Source organism: Protopterus annectens, chromosome 12.part0, assembly GCF_019279795.1.
Source record: "Protopterus annectens isolate FY-2018-M chromosome 12.part0, PAN1.0, whole genome shotgun sequence".
NCBI classification, from domain to species: Eukaryota; Metazoa; Chordata; order Ceratodontiformes; family Protopteridae; genus Protopterus; species Protopterus annectens.
The window spans coordinates 1,061,094,982-1,061,119,394 of NC_056746.1; the positions used below are offsets into that span (position 1 = coordinate 1,061,094,982).

Genomic DNA, 24,413 nt, shown 5'->3' on the forward strand with positions numbered 1-24,413 from the left:
AAACTTTGTGACTTGCTGTGATATTGAACTCTGTCTCTCATATAACCAGATAGTGCACGTGCTGTTGTCTGTTCATTTTAGATACAGTACTTTTATTTTTAGGTATAGCACTAGTGACAGCACACTTTACCAGCGGTGTTGTATCCATAGATACACACAAAATGAAAACATTCTGTGTAGGAGACTGGTGGCATTTGTGAATTATAGTCCTTTAGGTGATGGTAGACAGCATGACTTCATACAGAAGATGTCTTGCCAATCCAGATTGCTTTGTTTTAAGGCTAGCTCACCACTGGGGCAGACAGGAAGAATTCTCTGTACACAGTGTATCTGGATTTCATTAAGGTCTGTGGTACTATGACTTATTGGAGGCTGTTAGGAAAACAAAACTGTTTTGAGTGGGTCACAAAATGCAGTCAGTGTCAGGGAGAGTCTTTTTGGAAATGCACACCAACTACCAGAATGTAGGCACCTTACCACTTAAGGCAGATCCTCACCCTAGACAATGCATGTTTCTGAAATAACTCTGGAAACTGACAGGCATATGTAAAATTAAATACATTTAAGAAAAAGACATTAAATCTGGCTCAACACATTGCACAAAATGAATAAATGATTTTAAAAAGTATTTGCCATGTTGTACATAGCACTAGCTTGGCTATTCCACCGGGTACAGTAAAATGAAAACGATCACTGGAAACAGACTGTGACTGCTACAAGACAGCTGTCAGGTTGAAACTCTTTAAGCGATGTAGTACCAGTGGCGTACGCAGTCCTTTTAGTTGGCTACTGTCAGACGTCACATTATGGCTTGACAGCTTGATCATTTTTATTTCTGGAATTGGTGTGAACAAGAGAACAGTCTCCAAATCAATACTGCCGATGTCTGCCCTGAGAATGGATAGGTGACAGCTATGAGTTAATGCAAAAAGGAACAAAGATTAGAAGCGGTAATCCTTGGCACACGCACATCATAGCTAGGATGGACTTAAGGAGGATAGAGGATGACAATCACATCTAAGCTGAATCATGCCATACAATGTGAAAATGCAGTGGTGAGGGTTAATAAAATGCTGGGGTACATAGTACAAAATGTGGATTCTGGAGATACTGAAGTTATTATCCCATTGGATAAGTCAATGTTAAGGCCACATCTAGGATTCTGTATACAGCTCTGGAGACTATTTGGAGGGAAGGAAGGACACTGAGCAAAGAGAAAATGTGCAACTCAGAGCAGCCCTCATGCTGAAGGAAATGGGGAGCCTATTTAATGTGGAGAGACTTAAAAAGTTGAACTTAAAACCATTAGAAAAAGATAAGAAAATAGAGTATTATCTACATCTACCAAATTGTTTTGATGCAAGATGGAGGGCTAAAAATGAAGGGGGCAGGGGCAGTTTGAGTTAGACATGACAAAATACTTTACTGAGACTGTTGCAGGGCTCTGGAATGTATCACCTGAGGCACTGGTACAACATAAGTCATCAGATGATCATACTGTTTGGGACACAGCAAGGAACAGCTGAGGCAAGGATATGGGATGTGCAGCCTTGTGGAGTGGGGTAGATGGTCAAATGACAGGTGTTTGTTAGAGATATCTGTTTGGAGTTAGCTGTGTGGGAAGGGTAGCTACATAAGAGAAAGGTGTGTGAGGATAGCTACCTACAGAGGACAGGAGGCTGTGTGAGGCTACCTGTGGAGGAGGAAGTAGCTGTTTAGGCAGGTAGCTGTGGGTAACAGTAGGTACATAAGGATAACTGCTGGGGACAGGCAAGTGTGTTGGGGTATCTGTGGGGGTGGGGCACTCCTTTGTGGGTAAACTGTGAGGGAGAACAGTTGAGGTAGAGCAAGAGTAGCTCTGTAGGAGATAGGTATGGAGGAGGAGAAGCTGTCTGCACCACAGATGAAGGGAAAGAATAACTGCATACAGGATATGGATGGGGGCTAGTCATGGAGGAGGTCTGGCAGTTAGTGCACATGGTTAACAAACTCATTTCTGCAACTCAGGGTACAGGCCTTGACTCCTTTGACTTCATTTGCCTACTGCATGAGTCTGAGGAAAGTCACTTAACCAGACAGTGCTCCTGGGTTACTTCTGAAAAGAGACACTTGTGTCTAGTGGTCTTTTTCAGTTAACTAATGTGTAAAAATAAATAAATAAAATAAATTTAAATAAAATAAAGGGCAGCTAAATAGGGGATGGGGGGATGGGCAGCTGTGCAAGTGTGTGTGTGTGTGTGTGTGTGTGTGTGTGTGTGTGTGTGTGTGTGTGTGTGTGTGTGTGTGTGTGTGTGTAGTAGCTGTGGGGAACATGCAGCTGTGTGTGTGGGATTAGCTGCAATCCTCAGATTGGCTCAGTAGATCATGGTGCACGATCTCCTTCTTTGATATGATTGTACATTTGTATGTATATAACCTTGTAATTGAAGCTGCTGGTTGCATTTATAATGATGTAACCCTTAATTAATACATGCTTTGGAATCCTGAGAAGCTTGAACTGGGTAGTATAAATCTGAATTATTATTTACTACATATAAATGTGTAATTACACGTCTGCCATCCACTTGAGCACTGCTTACAGAAACTGATCATATGAATTGCTTCAGATTCAATACATAGAACAAAATATGTAGAAGAAATGCATAGGAATAGTTATCAGGCAAAGGGCTATTAATTTTCTACAAAATCCTTGGCATTCAGGATTGAGATTAACCATATCATAGGAAAATTAAGCTGGGGCGGCCACAGTGGCGCAGCAGTTAGCATTGTCGCCTCACAGCAAGAGATTCTCTGGTTCAATTCTTGGCTGGGGTGCCTTCTGTGCGGAGTCTGCATATACTCCCTGTGGTTGCGTGGGTTTCCTCCCACATCCCAAAGACATGCAGTAGGTGGACTGGACACTCAAAATTGGCCCTAGGTGTGAGTGTGTGCCTTCTGTGGAAGGTTGGGCACCAGGTTGGCAACTCAACACCATAAAACTCCATTGCCAATCATGAGCAGACAGATGATCCACTGTGTGACCTTCAGATCAACAATGCTGTCTGTTCCAGTAATGGATTGACTGCTCAAAACTTAGCTGAATTTTTAGCTAGCCCACTTTAATATACTTCACAGAACTTTTCAGTTACAGCCTTTACTGACTCTATACACCTCTTCCTGTTCTTCCCTTCCACTGCTTTTTAGCCATAAACACTGAAAGTGCATTCCTACCTACGGCAACCTTGGCACTTATAGCCTTCACCTTAGAATTTTCAAGGTCAGTGATACCTTTCTATCTGTCCAAACATTTTAATTTCTCTCTGTGTCAATTTATCCCTCAGTCTGGAAAAGTGCAACTGCTTTTCCTCAATTTCTAACCTTTATCCTATTATTTTACTACACATTCTAGGTAAAACATTCGTAACAGTTGGCCCTGCAATACAGATACATATAGGATAATGCTTGACTTTCATCACAGCTTTCATGATAAACACATGACCTACATATCATTTCTCTAGCTAATGATACTTGCAGCAAGATGCAGCAAAGACAGCTGATTGCATTAATATTCATAGACCTGAGCAAGTTTGTTGAGTGACTCTCCCATACACTTCTTTTATAGGAGCTGGGTAACTCACTTGGTTTGGACAGCACCCTCTACATAGTGGTTCTCAAGATACTGCCACAAAAGAAGTCCACATGCAGACCTCATTGCTAAAATCCTTTTATAGTTACAGATGCATTTTAGGGTTTTGTTTTGGGCTCACTTTTTTTGTTGACAGTGTCTAGCCCCAAGACATGAAGTGCTAGAGCCTAATGTATGTCAATGACCTTCCAATGTTTAGGACTTCATGATCACAAGCCAGTATGTCAGGTCTACAAATGGAAAAATGGAACTAGCACTAGCAGAGCCCCCCCCCCCACTTCTTTGTCTCTCTCTCTCACAATATTTTGTTTGTTTGTGTCTTTTGGCTTTTCTCGGTTAGGGGTCACCACAGCGGAACTCTGGCACAACCATCAACGAAGGTATGCCCATTCACACATGTCTCCACACAGAAGACGCTGTAGCTAAGAATCGAATCGGACAGCATCTTACTGTGAGGCGACAACGCTACTGCAGCACCACCACCGTGGGTTTTATATATATATATATATATATATATATATATATATATATATATATGGGTTCACTTCAGTTCACTGAACTTTCAATTCACTGACTTTCATTTCACTGACACCATTTCACTGAAATTCATTTCACTGAAACTTCATTTCACTGAAAGTTCATTTCACTGACAAGTATTATTACATAGTAAATGGAATATGCCCCCTTCCCCACTGTAGTGCGACCCTGGAGTTAGAATATATAGTTAGGGGGGTGTGGGGGGCAGAGCCCCCCACTTACTTTTCTTTTACTAAGCAATATTATATCAAAACGTAAGAATATCATATGAAATGAAGTGGGGGCTGCGCCCCCCACACCCCCAACTATATATTCTAACTCCAGGGTCGCACTACAGTGGGGAAGGGGGAATATTCCATTTTATTGCTAATAATAGTTGTCAGTGAAATGAACTTTCAGTGAAATGAATTTCAGTGAAATGGTGTCAGTGAAATGAAAGTCAGTGAATTGAAAGTTCAGTGAACTGAAGTGAACCCATATATATATATATATATATATATATATATATATATATATATATGTGTGTGTGTGTGTGTGTGTGTTGATCACCAGTTAAGAACTTAGAATTATGTCTTGAAGTTTAAGATACTTCTTTTAGGTACTTCTACAAAAGAAGTGAGGTGCCTCACAATTTGTTCCAACATTCTCCAGTCACTTGTCTGGAAAATGACTCAGTTTTTCACACAACTGGGAGTTTCTTTTGACTGGAGTCTCTTATCCCTTCCCCATCTGTCTATAGTTGCTGGACACATTTCACAAAATCTCTGTGGTTTGAACTGCCAAAGCCTGTTGCACACTAGGGATTTTTTTTTTTGTACCAAACATGGAAAATGCCCTCCCATTGTTGGTTAAGTATGAATCAAACATCTCTGTGAGTGTATGTATGAAAGTGGATTACATTCACAGTCGCTCATGTCAGGAATTTGAAGTACACTCCGATCTGAAAAAGAAAATTTAAAGTGGAATTTGAATTCTACATTCAGATGGGGGGATGTTCCCTGAACTGCCAGTGCAGTAGCCCTAACCCTTATACCTCATTAAAGAGTATAATGAAGGTCAATGTCACAGCACTTTGTGGCAAAGGAAATTTTCATGCAGTGACATCTTTTGAAAAAAAGTGATTTTTTTTGCATTCAGTGATGGCCACAAGAGCAGTCAGTAAATTCAGTATATTCTTCCATGAAATGGTATGATTTTTTTTTTAAATTCAGCATTATATGGGTAGACTTATTTTACATTGTGTGCTGAGCATATTTTAAACATAACTCATAGCAAATCAGTATGACTGGTTTTCTGAAGCCATTTCGTAAACACACACACATACACACATATATACATATGTGTGCTCACACAGACATGCACACACATGATTCTCAAATTGTGTGCCACTGACCTTGCTATTCTTGCACAATTTATGTAAAACAAGTGGGATTCACTTGTGGCTGTTTGGTACATGGAAAATGAATCATTCCCAAACACACACACATACATACATACAAACATTCTGGGTTTTTACCTGACAAAATCCATTTCCTCTTTGCATGATCTACAGTTAATACTTGTCATTTGTTACAATCCTCCAAGGATATCTTCCCTCCTTCCTGCCTCCATGTACTGCATCTATCCACTTTATTTCTCATACGCTGTGCTTTCTTGGATATCTGCCCTCCTTCCTGCCCCCATGTACTGCATCTATCCATCTTAATTCTCATACTCTGTGGCTTCCCCCGAGTCCCAGAGTTGCTTACTTACTCCCCAGTGAAACTCTGACACATCACTGCAGCATACTTTTTTCTGATGTGGAGTCTGCTGGTTCATTATAAGCCCTTTCATCACCACATTAAAGGAAAACATACAGTTTTGTTTCATCCATGAAATTAGCTTTTTTAATCCTTTGAAAAAGAGGCACACTTTAATACAAAAGCTGGCAAGTAATTCCAGAGTTGTGTTAATGTCTGCATTGCAACCATATCCTGGAGTTACTTATTTTGTTATTCAGAGTCTGCACTAAACCTTCAGTAAAAGGATTTGTCATCTCTGTTGTTAAATGACTCAGGTAGTACTACATCACTTACCGTATAATAAAACAAAGACTGTTTCTCTCTCTTGGTTTCTTTCTACTAGTACCAAACTAAAGAGTATAAATTAGATTGCCTTGCAGCATGTCCAAACCTTTCACTTTCTTGGTGTAATAATTTTAAACTTTTTGCAGCCGAATACGTTTTTCCCTCTTAAGATCGTTGTACAGTATTAAATGTGCGATCGTGCCAAAGAAACAGAAGCAGAAGAAAGTCTGGCTTATTTCTATTGTACACAGTTTTAAGCATTTGATTCATTATCTTAAAGCACATTTTAAATGGATGAGTAATCTGTTTTACAAATCCTAAATATCAGAGAGTAATAATGAAACCTATTTCTTTATCTTAATGTCTTCTGCTATATTACCTCTTGCAGTTTAGGTAAGGGATTACTCCCTACTGTTGCAGTTCAAGTAAGAAAGGATTTCCCTCTGCAGCATGGATGAGAAATGATTATCCCCTGCAGTGCATATATATGGGAAGGATTTACCAGTACAGTACAGTACAGATGGGAAGGTAGTACCCCCTACAGTATACGTATTAAGGGTCTAATATAGGCTATCTTCCACTGTGGTAGTACATGGTCTTGGGATAAGGAATGCTGAATGAGTACATGTGTAAGTAACAATGATGCCTGAAAAGTCTGATACAGTTTAAGAAAACCTAAACAAATGCCCAAAGTGGCATAAAGATTGTAAAGAATCACAACGGTTAGAAAATGGAAAAAACCTATTTTAACCTTATCTTGATGTTCTATGATATAGCAATGCTTTGATTCAGCAGTTTGTCATAACTGGTTTTTACTTTATTTTAATCCACACTATCTTGACGCAGGAAGATGTAGTGTTGTGGGGCAGATATTGTTCTGATTTTCCTTCTTTACTTGAGCTTCTTTTTTCCCCCTGTAATGCACTCCAATCCCTAAGAAGTTGAGTTTACATTGTCCTCCTCTGCTGTATCCGCTACTTTGCATTTACTTAGAACGTCAATCACAGGCTCATTGCTAACTTTTGCAAACTTTGGAAACAATGTGTAGACATTTCTGACAACAGCACTTTCTGGTTTGGGTTGTTGGTCATGCTTTAAGCACAAAGCAATAAGCATTTTTTCCTGCTGTTGCATAATGGCACTTACATGCGTAAATTAGATTTTTCTAAAATACAGTAATCACTTCGCTCCTCAAGTCAGGCTCTTTCTGTCACTCCCGTTATTTTTCTTCACTCCAAAACTACAAATTGTGAAATTTACAAAGGCTTAACAGGTTTATAGGTTTCCTAGGTTCACAGGTGTTTACTAGGCTAATGACCACAAGGGCCTTTGTAAGCCTAGCCATGCATCCCAAACCTCTGACAAGTTCTGGTACCCTTGATAAGTGTATGCAGGGGCCTGGGAGGTGAAATATTTATAAGCAGAGGTCTGGGAGATTAACAATTTGCAGGCTGCCTGTGCCAAACCAGGGATGAATTTCCTGTTCCCCATCCACTTGTCCAAGTTACACCTGAATCAGATTAGGGAGGCACTCTACTTCACATGGATGGGTGGGGAGCCTGTTCCAGAGAACAGGTAGTTTCTAAGACACATACCTATGTATCCAGCAGGTCCTAGTTATACCACAGGCAAGGTTTAAGTTATCTGAATTGGTAATTCTGGTGCTGTTTGTTTTGCGGATATGCAGGAGGCCCATCAGAGTGGGATCTAACAACGCCTTGCATGCCAGCCATAGATCTCCCATCAACAGCGTCTAACAGACAGCATACAAGAATAGGGCTTTGAAGCAGTCTGAATAGAGCATATTACTTAGACCCTGTATTCTTTTAGTGAGGAACCTCTGTGGATGTTCTAATTGTTGGATATGCCTAGTTAAGTAAATACTAAAGGAGGCATTGTACTCAATGATAGGTCTGGTGAATGCCGAACACAGAGGAGCAATGACTTCTTTGGACCTAGACGTCATATCTTAGTTTACAAGTTGCACAGCATACAATGATTTCCTCACTACTGTGAAGGTCAAAGGCTAGATTACTGTCTATCTGCACCCTCAAGTCCCTGACTACTGGGTCAAGTCTTAGGGGTGTGTTGTTAATATGATAGCTACCAGGGGTGGATGACTTCCCAAAGGATATTATTATGCACTTCTTGGCATTTAGTTTTAGTCCATGGCTCTGGCACCAGTTGTTTCTCTGTGTCAGCCCTTTCTGGAGAACATTTGTATCAGTAGGTGATTCAATAACAGCTCCTAATTTGCAATCATCTGCAAATTCAGTCAGCCAGAGGCCATTGATGCTGGCCTTGACTTCAGAGAAGTAAATCCAAAAATAAGCCCCAAATCCAAGACCCAGCAGGGCAAGACCACACACAATAATGCAGTCAAATGTACAGTCCAATCACGATCACTAGAAAGTTGCCAAGACTTTAATCACCATAAAAACTTTATTCAAACGTAACCACAGGCACTTTCATCTCTGTCAGTTCAGAGTCTTTATCAAGAAAAAGAATAGAACAGGAGGCACACAATATAAAGACCCATCCCCAATTAACACCTCTTGCAAGGCTGTCAATTCAATTAGCCCTACAGAAGCATATTAAACGACAATCTAAAACATTGTTTAAAAGGCATTTTTGTCAAAACCAAAACAACAAAATATAAAAGGTAGATATATCCATCAGTTAAAGCAAATCTCATGATATATGGTAATAAACACATGCAAAACCTAACATAACATAATAAAATCAGTTGCTAAAAAAGTACTAAGCTACATTTAATGCATTCAAATCCACTAAAATAAAAATAAAAAGGCAGTCATCTTTCCAGTGCCCTTAACTTTAGAAAACAGGCTAGAGAAAACATGTCATTTAAGCCTGGCCAGCAAGTTGCATTCAGTCTTAACTGCCATAATGCCTCCATTTTTTCTAATTGCAGAGGCCATGGTTCTCCTCCTCAGGTCCCTCCTTAACATATCAATAATAACAAGCTTGAATGAATGACCATCATAGTCAGTGCAATGTCTAGCTAGAGCATTTGTTTTATTTCTCAATCTAATGTCCCTCACATGTTCGTAGATTCTATTCCTGAGTTTCCTCTCAGTTTTTCTTACATAAAAACAGAGGCATTGCATACAGACTGCACAGTACACCACCAACAAGGTTCTCTGGCTTACGCCACCCAAGAAAGTTATTTTCCTGTGTCACTGTCGAACAGAGACACAGAAGTGATCCCTGGGGTGTATTTCCTATTTCCCTGGATTTAAATAAAATGAAACACTGGGAAAAGCTGCACCATGTGAGGGACAGAGGGGACTGGAAGAAGGAGGAAGAAGGAAAAGTAAGATCATTAGAAGAGGGAGGAGGGATAGCAACAAAGATGGAAAGAAGAGGATGCACTCACCAGTCGCTAACATAGTAGCATTGCTACTTGTCACATCAGTGAGTAAACCTGACATATGACAGCTCTACTTTATGGAACCAGGCAGGACATTACCCAGGGCTCTGATGACCTTTACATAAAAAGGACATACTTCTTGCATGCTATTACAGCCTTGGTGTGTACAGAGTGAGCAAATATCAAACAGCAGGCTTGCAGTGTGCTGATATGTGAATGTATGTATACATGATTCTTTATCTGAATACATGGCTGCTTGACAAGTTAGTGACTCATCTGTGATCACCTCACACAGGTGCAATCATAAATAAGAGGAACCTCCTGAATATGAAAATTCAGGAGTCATAAAAAAGGGGAAAAAATTATAAGAATGCATTTCTGCAAGTTGGCAGGTCCTCCCCTCAACAACTCCTGAACTGTGTGGGGTGGCTGCACTAGATGACTTACACCCCTGATAGTTATATGTACCAATTCTATGGTCTACCAGTACAGGAAAAGGAAAAATCCCTGGTATACTGTCAGTCTCCAGGGAAAAAACAGTCACCCATGAGTGTTGATCATTAGTATTTTGAAAACAAGCCTGCAGTTTTATACAGTTCTCTTAATCATGTGGAAGAACAGGGAAAATATCTGCCACCTGAACCCTGTTACCTTCTTCATAAAACATATCCTGCACTGCCAGTCTTAAGCTCCTGATGCAGAGTTGTGCATCCACCAAAAGGATGCACAACTTCCCACTAGCCCAAGCCTGTAAAAGCTAATTGAAGGGAGGGGAGGGGAACCTAGCAGAGGTTATGTCCTGGAAAGGTCAGGTGACTGAACTAGGTCAAAATTAAATGCATAGGTTTTAAGGAATGGATAAAAAATAACAAAACTAAGAATTACACCCCTAAGAAATAAGGAAGCTCATTATGGCATCAGAAACATAAACAGCTGTAGAAAGAATGATATCCTTCGACACTAGTATAAAAAACTCAACACCCTGAAAAAAATTATTACATGTTTACTCAGAAACTGCTGTCATGGTCTCTAAAGTATTTTGTGATTTTTTTTTCAGTTAGGACATCTCAGTTTTTCTTGCAATCATTATCTGTACATGGAACACATTGTGTTCTTAGGAATGTCTGCAAGTAATAATCAAGTTACCCCCTTCCCAGAACCATATGTTCTTTTCTAAAAAGGCCTTTGTAAAGTCACAGTATTTTGTTTCTGACATCACTACCTAGCACTAATAAAACTGATGATGTCATGAGTAAAGAACCCAAGAAGATGCAGCGCTACCTTGTTTTTATGGAAAAGAAATGGCGCAGACACACCGTTTTGTTACATAGTAAAATGATTACAAACGCAAGTGATACACACAACTGTTAGAAATATCCATGACAAAATCTGTTCCTAGATGCAGGACAGTTTGAGGAAACAGGATTTAATACAATCTATTTTTTTACCAGATCATCATCATCTTCATCATTTTTTTAAATCGTTTCTCCTGGTGATGGTCATAGTAATAGAAAGTTGAGCAGAGAATATTGGAGTCCCCTGTCCATAGCAATAGTCCCAGCTTATCCTATGGGATCCACAGGTGTTTCCAGGAAGGCTGAGATGCAGTCCCTCCAGCATGTCCTGGGCCTATCCCAGGGTCTCTTCCCAGTGGACTCTACCTAGTTTATCTTCCAGGAGAGACACTCAGGGTATATCCTCACAAGGCACTCAGACTTCTTTAACAGGTTTTTCTACACACAGAAGTGCCATGATTGTAGTCTGAGATTCTTCCAGACTTCCATGTTCTTCACTCTGTCATAGACAATGTCTCAAGCCAACTTGTGAAAGACTTAATTTCTTCTACCTCTTTCCACAATCTCATTCTTTTAGTCACTAGCCAAAGCTCCAGACCGTTAAGTGTGGATGAGGACATTGACTGGTAAACTGAAAAACGCATTATGTGACTCAGCTCTCACTTCTTGACTGCAGTCCATGACAAAACCTTCTTTGGCTGCATCAGTACAACAACCAGAATCACAGTCCCCTCCACCTTCACTCAAGACCAAGACCCCATGATAATTAAACTTTTCTGCACAACATATCTATTCTCTCTCAAATGCAGACATCAAGCCACTAGTTTTCTGGGACAGAACCATGACCTCTGATTTGAAGGTGTTGATTTTCATCTTTGCTGCTTTACCTTCAGTGGTGAATTGTAACAGTGCATGCAGGAGATCACAGTCACTCTGTGCTAAAATAACATCTTCTGCAAACAACAAAGATGAAACTCTCACATCCCTAAACTGCACTGGCACCAAAAATTAGTTATACCATGAGACCCTGTCCCAGAAGATTACAAGTTGAAGGGGGAGGTAAGACTCACCCTTGGCAGACCCATGCCTACCCTGAAGCTATACGGCTTTACACTAAGGGTGCAGCACAATTCTTATTCCTTAAATAATACTGTACAGTTTGAAGTAGCAGCCCTAGGACCTGGTACTGCTATAACACTTCCCACAAGACATTCCACTCTCATATGTCTTCTCCAAGTCTTCGGAGCTCATGTAGACACTACTTGCAAATTCCCATGACCCCCCTCCCCCATTATCTGTACAAGGACAAAGAACTGATGCACTGTTCCACAACCAGGATGGAAGCTGCATTACTTCTCCTGCATTAGAGACTTCACTATTGCTCCGTCTCCCTGGTATATGCCTTCCCAGGGAGGCTGAGGATGTATGAGCCCTCTATACCTGGAACAAACTCCTCTCTCCTCCTTTTTGAAAATGAGGACCATTATGCCAGTTTGCAAGTCCACTGGATTTGTCTTACCCTTCCATGCAACACTGAAAATGTGTGTTCTCCATGATACCCTAGCTGCACCCAGCACATTATTACTCCTGGAACGATCTCATTCACACCAATAGATGTGGACTGCTGAGCAGAACTATTTAATTTATGCACAGACCTTTGTTACTGAAAAGGATCCAGTTCCACCATCAACTGCTGCCTCCTCTGGGGATTCAAAAGCTCATGAAAATCATCCTTCTATCATTCAAAATGTCCCAATTAAGGTCAGCATTTGCCTTTTTTTAATTTCTCCAAGTTTTTTGGGTTTCTAATACCATGACAGGAATGAATCCCATTCCTAAGTCAAAGTACGATTAAAGTTCATGAAATTAGTATTGTTTCACTCTTTGACATTAGCCAAACGTGCTCTTTGGAGCACCCGCAATGTGCCCAGTAATGACTCATTTTGCAATTCGTATGGTGTTATGTGAATTGGTAACGTATCTAAATACGACTGAAAATCCTTATATAAGACCAGTTGCTACTACTACTACTACTACTGGAACTGTCTGGGTATCTTTCTTCCACATGACTCTCATTTCTGCCTGCAGATCCAGGTATTTTATGACTTTGTGTCTCTCTGTATGCAAAACACTGTAGTCACTGGGTGTGGCAATTTCAATGATCAATGCTACTTTTGTCTTCTTTTCTTGGACGACTATATCCGGTTTTCTAGCATTTATCTTTTGAACTGTTGGTATTGGGTGATCCCATGTGATATAAAGTTCATCATTTTCTATGATTCTTTGTGGCTCTTGTTTCCAGTGTTTTTCTGCCACTTCGATACCATAATATTTGCACAATCTCCAGTGTAACAGTCTCGCCATATTATTATGCCTTTCAGTATACAGTCCCTCTGCCATTAGTGCGTCGCAACCAGCAACAAGGTGTGTGACAGTTTCCAATTCAGTTTTACAAAACCTACATATGTCTGTTTCTCCCACATGTTCAATGGACTTTGTAAACCAGCGTGTACGTAGCCCACTATCTTGGGCTGCCAATATTAACCTTTCATCTCTTGGTTTGAATTTGCTTCTCCTTAACCATTCCTGCGTTCGTTCTTGATCAGCATGAGGCTCTTCCAAAAGTATTCTGTACTTGCAACTATATTATGTTTTTTTCCACATTTCTTACCTTCTCATCTGGTCCTGCACCTTATATTCTTTCTTTTGTTTTTTAGTACATTCAGTTGCTACCTGTTTTTTTATCTACTTCTGGTATAATTTCCATTCCTGCTTGACGTCGATATGCTTCTGCTAAATTAAGCAGAGATGTCATCTTAGATTTATTCTCCTCATGTTTCAAAACTTTCACTACATTTGGATCCTGTGAGGTCAGCAGATATGTGTGGAGTCCCATGATTGTAGATGTATACATGTAATCAATTTCAAGGAGGCCCATCCCTCCTTCGGAGCGGGGAATATATAATCTTGGTATACACCGATTTTTGTAAATTATTTGGTAAGCATGAAGCATCCTTCTTGTTTTAATATCCAGTCTAGCCAACACTTTTTTGGGGCCAGTTAATCACTCCAAAACTATAAGTTAGGACAGGAAGAGCAAATTGATTTATGGCTTGGATCTTGTTCCTAGATGTCAATGCTGTTTTCAGGATTAATTTAAGTCTTCTAAAGTACTCCTTACTAAGCTTTATTTGCATTTGTTCATGTTTTATTGCCAATCCTTTATCAATTCCCAAATATTTATACACTCTATCTTGCTCAAGTTCTTTTATATCACATTCTTGGCCCAAACTTATGTTTTCCTGGTAATGTAGTCAGTCAGTGTAGGGTGTATCTTATACATTTTTAAGCACTCTTTTATCCATGAATGCGGAATACTATCAAATGCTTTTTTGTAGTCAATCCATGCCATACTTAGATTCTTCCCCTTCTTACAATTCTCCACTATAACTTTAACAACAAATGATCCTTTGTTCCATATGACTTTCTTTTATTGCCCTTTTGTTCTACTGCCATAATTGAGTTTTCTTCTAAATGACTATAAACTCTGTCAGCATCAATTCTCGTATATAGTTTGTACATTGTTGGAAGACAAGTTATTGGTTTATAATTTTTAGGGTAGCTTGCAGGTTCACTCTTAAGTAAGAGCATTGTTTTTCCTGTTGTTAACCAGTGTGGTGTGTGTTTGGGGTGCACATATAAATAGTTCTTACTCATGGCTAAGTCCTTGTGCAAAGAAATTAATACTTTAAGCCAAAAGTTAGGTACTGCATCTGAGCCTGGGGTTTTCCAGTTAGAGGCTTTTCTCAACTTTGTTTCAATCTCTCTAGCTGTTATTTCATCCCATTTCATATCCTGTACCTTTAAACTTCTTATTATTTCTTTTACTTCTTCTATCCATTTAGCATCTTTGTTATGTTCCACAGGATCTTCATAGATACTTCTCCAAAATGTATCGACTTCCTCTTTTTTTGGCGGTCTTTCACTTCCTTTTAACTTATTTCCCAATTCTCTATAAAACTTTTTTGAGTTATCAATAAATTGCTTATTTTGTGCTTTTTCCTTTATATTTATTGTTGTACCTTCTAAGTCTTTCCGTCTGTTTTGAAATTTTTAGTTTGTTATCTCCAATAGTACATAATAGATCCTGGTCTGTTCTAATACTGCGCATTGCTTTTATAACATCTATCTTTCTTAGCATTTTTGTCGATCTATTCCCTCTTCTATAGTCTTCTAACAGTAACACTTCTTGTCTTAACTGCTTTATAGTTTTCTCTATTCGATATTTCCATGATGGTATTCGCTTTCACCCTCCCCTTTTCCCTCACTACCCTATGTTCCTGTGTTCATTTGTTTTATCAAGCTTCTGACTTTTGAGTTTTATTAACCTTCTGCAGTCTATTTCTCTCATTGATCTTGATATGTCTGTCTTTGTCTATTAAATCAAACAACTCTTCTCTTAACTCCTTTTCTTCCAGGTACATCCCTTGTTTTACATTTCCTGTGGTCATTCTATAGAAAGTTCTATAGCATCTTCCTATGGCACATTTTCTTCAGTTTCATCCTGTGTCATCTGTTGCTCTGCCATATGGGAACTTACTGGCCTATCATCCCTCAACATTGACTGCATCAGAGTTTCCACAGTTTCCTGTTCCTTTCCTTGCTGTCTAGCTTCAAATGAATGTTTATACTGGTTTCCTGTAGAAGGCTCCAAAATATCTTGGTATGGCACCTGACCAATTGCTTCCTGTTCCACTGATTTCCCCTTAATTTGGATGTCCATTGCTCTATCCTGTTGTGGTGCTTTCTGTACTAGATTTACTACACTGAAGCCTTCTCTTTGCAGCTGTTCCATAACCTCAATTTCTGTTTCTTTGACGTCTCCATTGCTAATTACTTTTTCTACTTTTCCTCTTAGTCTTCATATGTTTTGTATTGTAAAGTTTTCCATATCTAGATTCCTTTCCCTATATTTTTATTCAAATATCTTTGGTGCTGCTCTTTTTGTATACTTTCTTCTTTGCATAAATATTACATCATATTAAATCTCTTTTCCTTTCCCATGTCCACATTTCTTCTTCACGTCTCCTGGTCTTCTTCCTTTTCCTTATTCTGAGGACTCACTCCATCATGCTGTGATGTAGTCTGTTTTAGCCCTTCTACATTAAATCCTTCACTTGGCAGGCACTCCATAACTTCAACTTCTACTTCTTCAACTTCTGCTTTACTAATCGTCTTTTCTGCATTATATATTTGTGCTCTTAATCTTTTTATTGTGAAATTTTCCATATCAGGATGCCTATGCCTGTATTTCTCTTTGAATATATTTGGTACTGCCTTCTCTATATTAGTTAACTTGGCTTTCTCCTTTGCATAAATATTGCACCGTATCAAATCTCTCTTTCTTTCCCATGTCCATATTTTTTTTATATTTTTCAAATATCTCTAGATTTGTTGTTTATATTTTCTCACTTCCTCAGATGCTTCTTTTTCCAAAGAGATCAACATTTCTTGATCTATATACTGTTTTTCAAAAATCTGTTGTATTAATGAAAGTAAATTTTTACTTGAAGCTTCTGACAGTTTTTCCTGCTGAAGTATTTTTCTTTCCTCTAATTTCTCTCTTAATCATTTTGTATATCTTGTGTCTGGAAATTCTGGGCTTTTTGCATAATAGTAACAATACATAATTTCTTTCTTATCCTCAATAGTCCACTCTATTGTCTTTGTGGCTCTTCTTTGTCCAATCAATTTTTGTCGTTTTTGTGGACTTCTAGTTCCTTCTACAACAGGGGGGCCATCTTCCCCCTGATCCTGGCCTGGCTCCATTGTAGGAATGTTTCCATATTTTGAGGATTCTACATTGTCATTTTTTTCAGTCCTGGCACCACTGCGCCTACCAGGATTGGGCACTTTTTTATCCTGGGTCTTGTGCAGCCAGCTATCTTTTTTTATTTTTGATTTACTTCTGTCCATGATATATGCTATAAAAATACAATCTATATATCAGTGTTATCTTGGTGAGGTTTTGTGAAAACAGGGTCCACCTCATGAAGGTACTCACCAAGACTTGAGGATGAATTCAGTTTCAGCGCTACTACTCTCCTTTGCTTGCTGACGTTTCATCTCTCCATCAGGACCTCTGAGTTACTAGATGGTTTGTCAGACTCTATGGACATATAGAAGTCATTCTCCATGCTCTCCCTAAACCCCTTCCATGACTGGGCTTTTGCTTCAATGTCTGTGACAGGTACTGCCTCCTTGGCTTGTTGTTACTTAGTCAAATCTAGATACTCCTCCCACTAGCTTATTATAGAAAACCTTTCTTTAATTATACAGCTTCTCTCACCTCTGGTCCTAGGGTCACTGCCAATCATCTTTTGGTCACATCTTCTGGCTGATCTCTCACTCAAGATTTGCACATGGTCTTTTCAAACTCCACATTCATGTGCCCACATGTTAACCACAACTCATTGAAACTGGCATTTACTAAAAGAGAACTTTACTGATTTGGAGTTGATTATAATATTTAGCAGAGAGAGTGTATGTGCATGTGCATGAGTGTGTGTGTGTGTGTGTGTGTGTGTGTGTGTGTGTGTGTGTGTGTGTGTGTGTGTGTGTGTGTGTGTGTGTGTGTGTGTGTGTGTGTGTGTGTGTGTGTGTGTGTGTGTGTGTGTGTGTGTGTGTGTGTGTGTGTGTGTGTGTTTAGAAATAGTATGTGTTGGTGGAGTAAGGGGGACATACTGTCTCTGCAAAATAAAATGCCTGCATTACATTTATGTTGCTATATTTCATTTATTCATTCTCTGTTAACTCATTGCTGAGTCACAAGACAGGCAGAGCCTATCCCAACACTCAATGTGTACAAAGTAGAAAAAGTAATCCGGGACAGCAAGCAAGTCTACCACAGGACACACACACACACACACACACACACACACACACACACACACCTACTGGCAATTTGCTAAATCTCGAATTCACCCTATCACATGTCCATGGGATGTGGCACAAAACTGGATCACCTGATGAAAACCCACATGTACATATACAGGGCTTACAGACTGCACAGAAGGCACCCCAGCTGACAATCAAACAAGTGAATCAAAGAATGTGAAGGAGCAATGATGACCACCGAATCACAGTGCCACCTGGTAAACTCTAAATTCAGTGACCTCTTATTGTCTTTTGCCAGACTGCCTTTAACTATTTACTATTTGCTACCTGTTGTAAAGCTCTGGATAATAAATGTATGTACTCTTCCAATGCCTGGCAACTATAAGTGGCATTACCATTCATGTATTATTTCTCTCAATGGCTTTGTATCTACTGTGATGATTTTAGCCAGAATGTGCCTGCAACTGGTTAGTTTTGATCAGGGCACTACTCTTGCAAACAAAAAATAAATAGCAAACAAACTAACATGGCAGTTAATACAAAGTGGGATTGAAAAATAATCCCTTTTCATTAACAGACAATGTAGGACTATACCAAGCACCATAAACATGCAATATTTTTTGTAAGTTTAAAGAACCATTCATATTATTTAAAAAAAATGTTTGCAGAGGGAGATGCTTTAATGAAATAGTTACTTCAATGAACCTCACTGTTAAGTGTGACAGATTACATAAGATGCATTTCTACACATTCTACGCTACATAACTTCTTTCATACTGCTAGGCTATCATGGCGCCATACCTCCTGTGCAACCTGGCTCAATCTGCTGATGTACAGGTCTGGTTCTGTACCGCAGCAGTGATGCACAGGTCAGGTTCCACACTGCGGCTATGACTGGTGGGAGGCACAGTGCCCTCAGGGAGTCTCCCAAAGGTATGACTTTCTCTTTTCTGTAACCAGGACTTCCAGTGAACAGATGCATCTTCTACACAGGACAGGGATCGTTAAGCCTGTGGGGCCACACAGCCTAGCTGTTTTCCATAACATTGAGGTGTGCAGCTGTCTTTTACACAGTCATCTTTAACAACTCCAAGCCATGGAAGTAAATCACAGTGTTACTTGGTTACCGATTTTGATAATTCAAATCATCATATTTCCATTATAGTTATCTGAGCTATGCAAACATACTATGACATTTTGCCAGTAGTCAAAACACCAAAATTCAAACACATACAAAAGTATACAATTGACTCTTTTACTGTTGTAAACATTAATATAAATAATTTGTGAAGTAATTTAAGACAGTTTATTTTTTTAGTTGCTGAAGCAAATAAAGCCACTTTCCCAGTCCATGAGAAATACTTCACTACAGTTTTATTAATCAGCATTGCCACCAGTCCCACTTTTTGCAGGACATCCCTAATTTGGGGAGCTGTGTTCTGCATAAAATTGAAAATTGCAAGTGTCCTCATATTTTTAAGTAAAAAGGCTTTCTAACTTGCTTTGAGTACTGCAGGGAATGTCTAAATCTAATTAAAATAAATGAAATAATATATACTACAAAAATTCTAAAACTTTACTTTTGACAACAAATAGAAAACATGTTCTTTATATGGCCTAAAGGTGTGTACCGTCCTGTACAATATTATGACTTAGTAAGAAGTTATGTTCTGGGCCACAGAAAAGGTAATAAGTAACTATTTGTCATACTGAACATGGTGACATTACAATCATGATGCATGCATCTGCTCAAAAGGTATTAATTTGGCTCTTTCAATCAAAAAAGTTGATTTTTCAAAAGTGCCTCATATGGAGAACATTATGACATGGAATGGACAGAAATTCTAAATCTTCTGCTTAGTTCTTCAAATGCTGTCACACACACACACACACACACACACACACACACACACACACACACACACACACACACACACACACACACACACACACACTCTTGAAAGGGTAGACATATCACTACATGCTCTTTTTGCACCCCATAAGAAAATAGCCACATTTATTGGGCTGTTGCCTCTTGCTACAAAGTCAGCTATCCACATTATGATTTGGCTGAGCAAAAAAAAAAAATGTAAGGATGTTTAACTGAATACTAACACTGTTTCATTACTTGAATTATTTTACAACTTGCAACTGTAGTAATGAAGGATCTGTGGACTGGAGCCAGAAAAAAATATATCAAATACTTTTACTTGCTTTTAATTCATTTTCAATGTATTTCAGTATAACAACAACAATAATAATAATAATAATAATAATAATAATAATAATAATACAATTATAATGATAATAAAAATAATTGCATTTATTTTTTATTTATTAACCAAGGTAGTCCCACTATGACAGCAGCCACTTTTCAAGGGAGACCCGAGGTGGTATTTATACTACTGGAAGAAATTTGTCCAGGGCATTAGAGAACTTCTCCTACTCTCTTTGGTAACTGCTGTGCTGTCTTTTACATAATAATAATAATAATTAAACACACATCATTTAGGAGAACCACATAAATAGTTTTCACTGGAGCATGAGATGTTACTGCGGTGCATAGAAACACAGACACACACACACAGAAAATCACAAGCAATTCTGTTCAGATTTTGTCTTTAAGCATACCTTTTTACAGAAAAGTAGCCTCACACGGTACAAGTAAACGTATAACCTAGCAGTATTAGACCTACACCTTGTTTTACTGATACCAAACCCTGTGTGTTGTTTGTCAGAAGTGGGAAGTAGGCATACTGTGTACAGCTACAAACTGACTTTGCAGTTTTGTTAGTCACTAACCACGTAGTTTCCGTGTACTTTCTCTAAGACAGCTCCTACTTCAACAACACCCATGACAGTCCTCTGCTATGATACCTTATAAATGTGTCACTTCTAATACATTTTTTTAAAACCTAAACTAAAATGTGACTAAAATACAGTACTCATCCTATCCTTCATTTCTCTGTTATACTTCTACCATTCTGCTATATAACTAGTACCTTTTTTTACCTCACTTTTCTTTCACTTTTTATACAAACTCATCACTGACTAAAAACTGTCTTAGCTCACACTTTCTGAAATTCACCTAACAATAAGTAATGAAATATACCGGGAAAAGAAGAGAAAATAATATTTCACTCTACTTTTAAGCTAAGAATTTGTTGTAATAAATAAATTGTAATGTTTAAGTAAACATTATAGGAATTCAGTGTTTATTCTCCCAATACACAGAATTCTTCTCATCTCTCATGATAATCAGCAGATGTCATACATACTTTTCATCTTACATCATAATGGTGACCACGGTCACTGCTGAAAAAATCAGTTAACAAAAGAAAGTAAATAAATGAATATAAATAAAAGAAGAACAGAACCAATTGAATAGTAAGCATAAGAAATCTCCTAAAAGAGGCTGTTTTCTAGCCCACATATGTGATCAGATAATTGTTAATTTAATAAAAGCTTTGCTCTTAACTTGGAGGGCTGATAATATATATATATATATATACACATATACACACACATACATATGTGTGTGTGTGTGTAAATATATATGCACATAAATATATATGTGTATATATATATATATATATATATATATATATATATATATATATATATACACACACACACACACACACACATATATATATATGTGTGTGTGTATATATATATATATATATATATATATATATATATATATATATATATATACACACACACACACACACACACACAGGTATGTGAGTGTGTATTTTAAGTTTTATCAAAAAAGTGAAGTTCTGTCCTTTGCAGTGGTGCCCCAGACTTGTGTTTTGTCTTTAAACTAGGTAAAAGGAGACCTCTGAACGTGTATTTTTAATTTTCCACTTTACTGCATAAAGTTGCTACTTCCGCAGCATTGTGTAGCTTCATTTACCTTTTATGTGCACACGTATGAAGACAGAATTGCAAACTTAAGAAACAGGAATGGGTTTGGGGCTTGGGCAAGAGACAAGGAATAGCTTTATAACTGGATCGTGAGCAATGATCCCTACACAAGACGATGGGTGAAAAGGCACCTTTCTACTACCAGATAACACACGGCTGTGGTGACAAGTGAAATAATGTAGACGTTTCCATTTTCACAATTGGGACAGGCTGCACACAAGCCGTCAAGTAAGCAAGTGTGTGTGTGTGTGTGTGTGTGTGTGTGTGAGACTTAGCATCACTGGAGGGAGCGCTCCATCCTCACCGCAGTAAGACGGACTGTCCCCTGCACAGCATGCGGCCACTAGCTGAACAGAAAGAACTCTTCACACCGCAGGTCTCTAGCTAAGAGCTCTTCAGACTGGAGGACCCTGAAGTACACAAGTAACTCAAAAGCAACAGTTCCAGAATACGTTACACTACTGGTTAAATTATTTCCCAGTTAGGGCATAATGTAATATCTGAAACTTAGTTAAAACTTCCCTTAAAGACCTAAACCAAAACAGGACTGAGCTGCTGCAACCTGCCGATTTAAGCGATATTTTTTACTCACCACACAAGGAAGACAAGATCCCCAAACAATGGGTCAGTTCAGACAACGTTGCAAAAGGGGGCAGCATGACTGGAGTTGGCTAAACTGGTCGCTCTTCCTAACTATCCAACTCCCCTGGTCAGTTACGATACGGACGTAAAACACAACTGCTTGCTAGCGTCGAGCTTGAACAAGGCGGGAGAGCCAGGGGACCATCTCCGAAAGACCCCTCGGTTACCAGCAGGTTTGGACAAGAGGACCCTCTTCTCCCGCAGTTATACAGGACTGGTGACGATGTGGAAGCCTTCACAGGTTACAACTACCTCGAATTATTTCTCTCCTGTGAAGATGAGACAACTCATTTTGCTCCTGGAAGTGCACGTTGCAAAAACATCCCAGCAGTTCGGAAACTGCAGTTAGCCTGTTGGTCTCCAAGAGCTCCTGAATATTATAGGTCAAAGCAGAAAGAGGAGGAGACTGCACGTTCGGGTATGTTGCAGACACCGTCAGATATTACTAAGTTATCTGCTGCTGGTGGTGGTGCTCTTAGGGCTGTATGTGCTAAGGAGGGGTTCGACTAACAGCTGAAACCGAATGACTGCGTTGATACAACAGCAAGTGTCCCCTCTTTGCACTGGGCAGGTAGTGTGCAGGTGCAAAGCTGACCTGCCCACTTCTGGACATCCTTTATTTCTACCACCGTTGCCTGTTAGGGGGCGCTCCGCATAGCCAAATACTGGTGCTACTGTCGTGACAACGGGTGGGATGGAGAATGAATTATTAGCCACCCTTCTCTGTAGTGGTACTTCCACATAGGGTTACCACCTGTCCCTCGGGGACTGTCCCTCTTTGGGCAGTTGTGTCCTGCGAGAAAAAAAAAAACTAAAAGAATGGCAGATGTCCTGAGATTTTAGGACAAAAGTATTTCTTAAGTTTTATTTAATAGTTGCATAAAACAACTATTTTGCATCTGCTACCAGAATAAGCTTTTATTTTATCAAAATAATGAAGTTATGACCTTTGCACTGGTTGTGGGAATATTTTGTTGGGCAAAAATCTCACGTTCTTTCGACAAAAAAATGTCCCACTTTGGGCAACTAAAATGGTGGCAACCTATTTCCACAATGTGCTCTGAAGTTTTGTCAGACGTCTCATATGTAATTTGCTTAAAAAGTTATCAAATAGTTACTTTTGATCGGTATGCTATAGAGGTGTTTTCCACTACAAAAACTTCATCGGGAGACTGCATTCGGCAGAGTAGACAGCAAAAACGCTTCTAAAATGTACCGTCTGTTAGATTTGCATGGCAACATACATAATATTAAATATAACAATGTGTAGCTTATGATAAAGAATCTTTTGAGTGTGACACAATGTTCAAAGCGTCCCTCTTCGTGGGCAACAAGGGAGCTCTGACCAGATAACTTGCTTTGAGTCAGAGTGAGTAGAAAGAATCAAACTGTACCCTTTTGGCTACAGAAAGCAGCTGGTTTACAAATCATATCCTTAATCATTTGAGCAAGCTGCTAGTGTAGTGTATCCAAAAACTGCAGTGATTCGGAAGTATGGACAGCGTTATCTGCTGATACTATTTGAAAGAATGGCTAGTACATTGTCTAGCAGTTTCATTCAATAGGTCTTGCAGCTTATTTGGATGACCACCTGCCCCTAAGCAGCAGACGGGCTCTGCTACGTAAAGACACTCGGGTCACTCACACACACACACACACACACACACACACACACACACGCGTATCATCTGAAGACTAAAAAAGTTAAATGCATGCGGTAATGGAGAACTGGGTGTGCTGCTGGTGCTGTGCGAATATTTTCTTTCACATTAGCCTGCACAGCCCCCATCTCCGTCTTTCTGTGAAGTAATGATCTATTACCCTGTAACTAAGCGCTAAAATCAAAGCCACAGGTTGCTAGAAAGAGGGCCGGTTTCTTAGTTTATGCTTCGAAATATATAACTCAACCTGTTAGAGCAAGAAATCTGGTGAAAGCCGTAAATAACCGTGGCCAAAGCCCCCAAAATAGGGACACTTTTTGAGTACTGCTATTACTAATTTAAACTTGATAGAATAACAGGTTTTGC

At 39.1% G+C, this 24,413-nt stretch overlaps 1 protein-coding gene across 1 annotated transcript in view; it reads right to left on the reverse strand.

Moving 5' to 3' along the window:
• APCDD1L (APC down-regulated 1 like) overlaps positions 1-22,923 on the reverse strand; it is a 166,342-nt gene extending 143,419 nt beyond the window's left edge. Inside the window, exon 1 of the mRNA XM_044090074.1 lies at positions 22,337-22,923. Within this exon, the coding sequence (XP_043946009.1) occupies positions 22,337-22,403 (67 nt within the window). The 5' untranslated portion in view covers positions 22,404-22,923. The remainder of the gene's footprint in view (positions 1-22,336) is intronic.
• Positions 22,924-24,413: the final 1,490 nt, after the last annotated feature.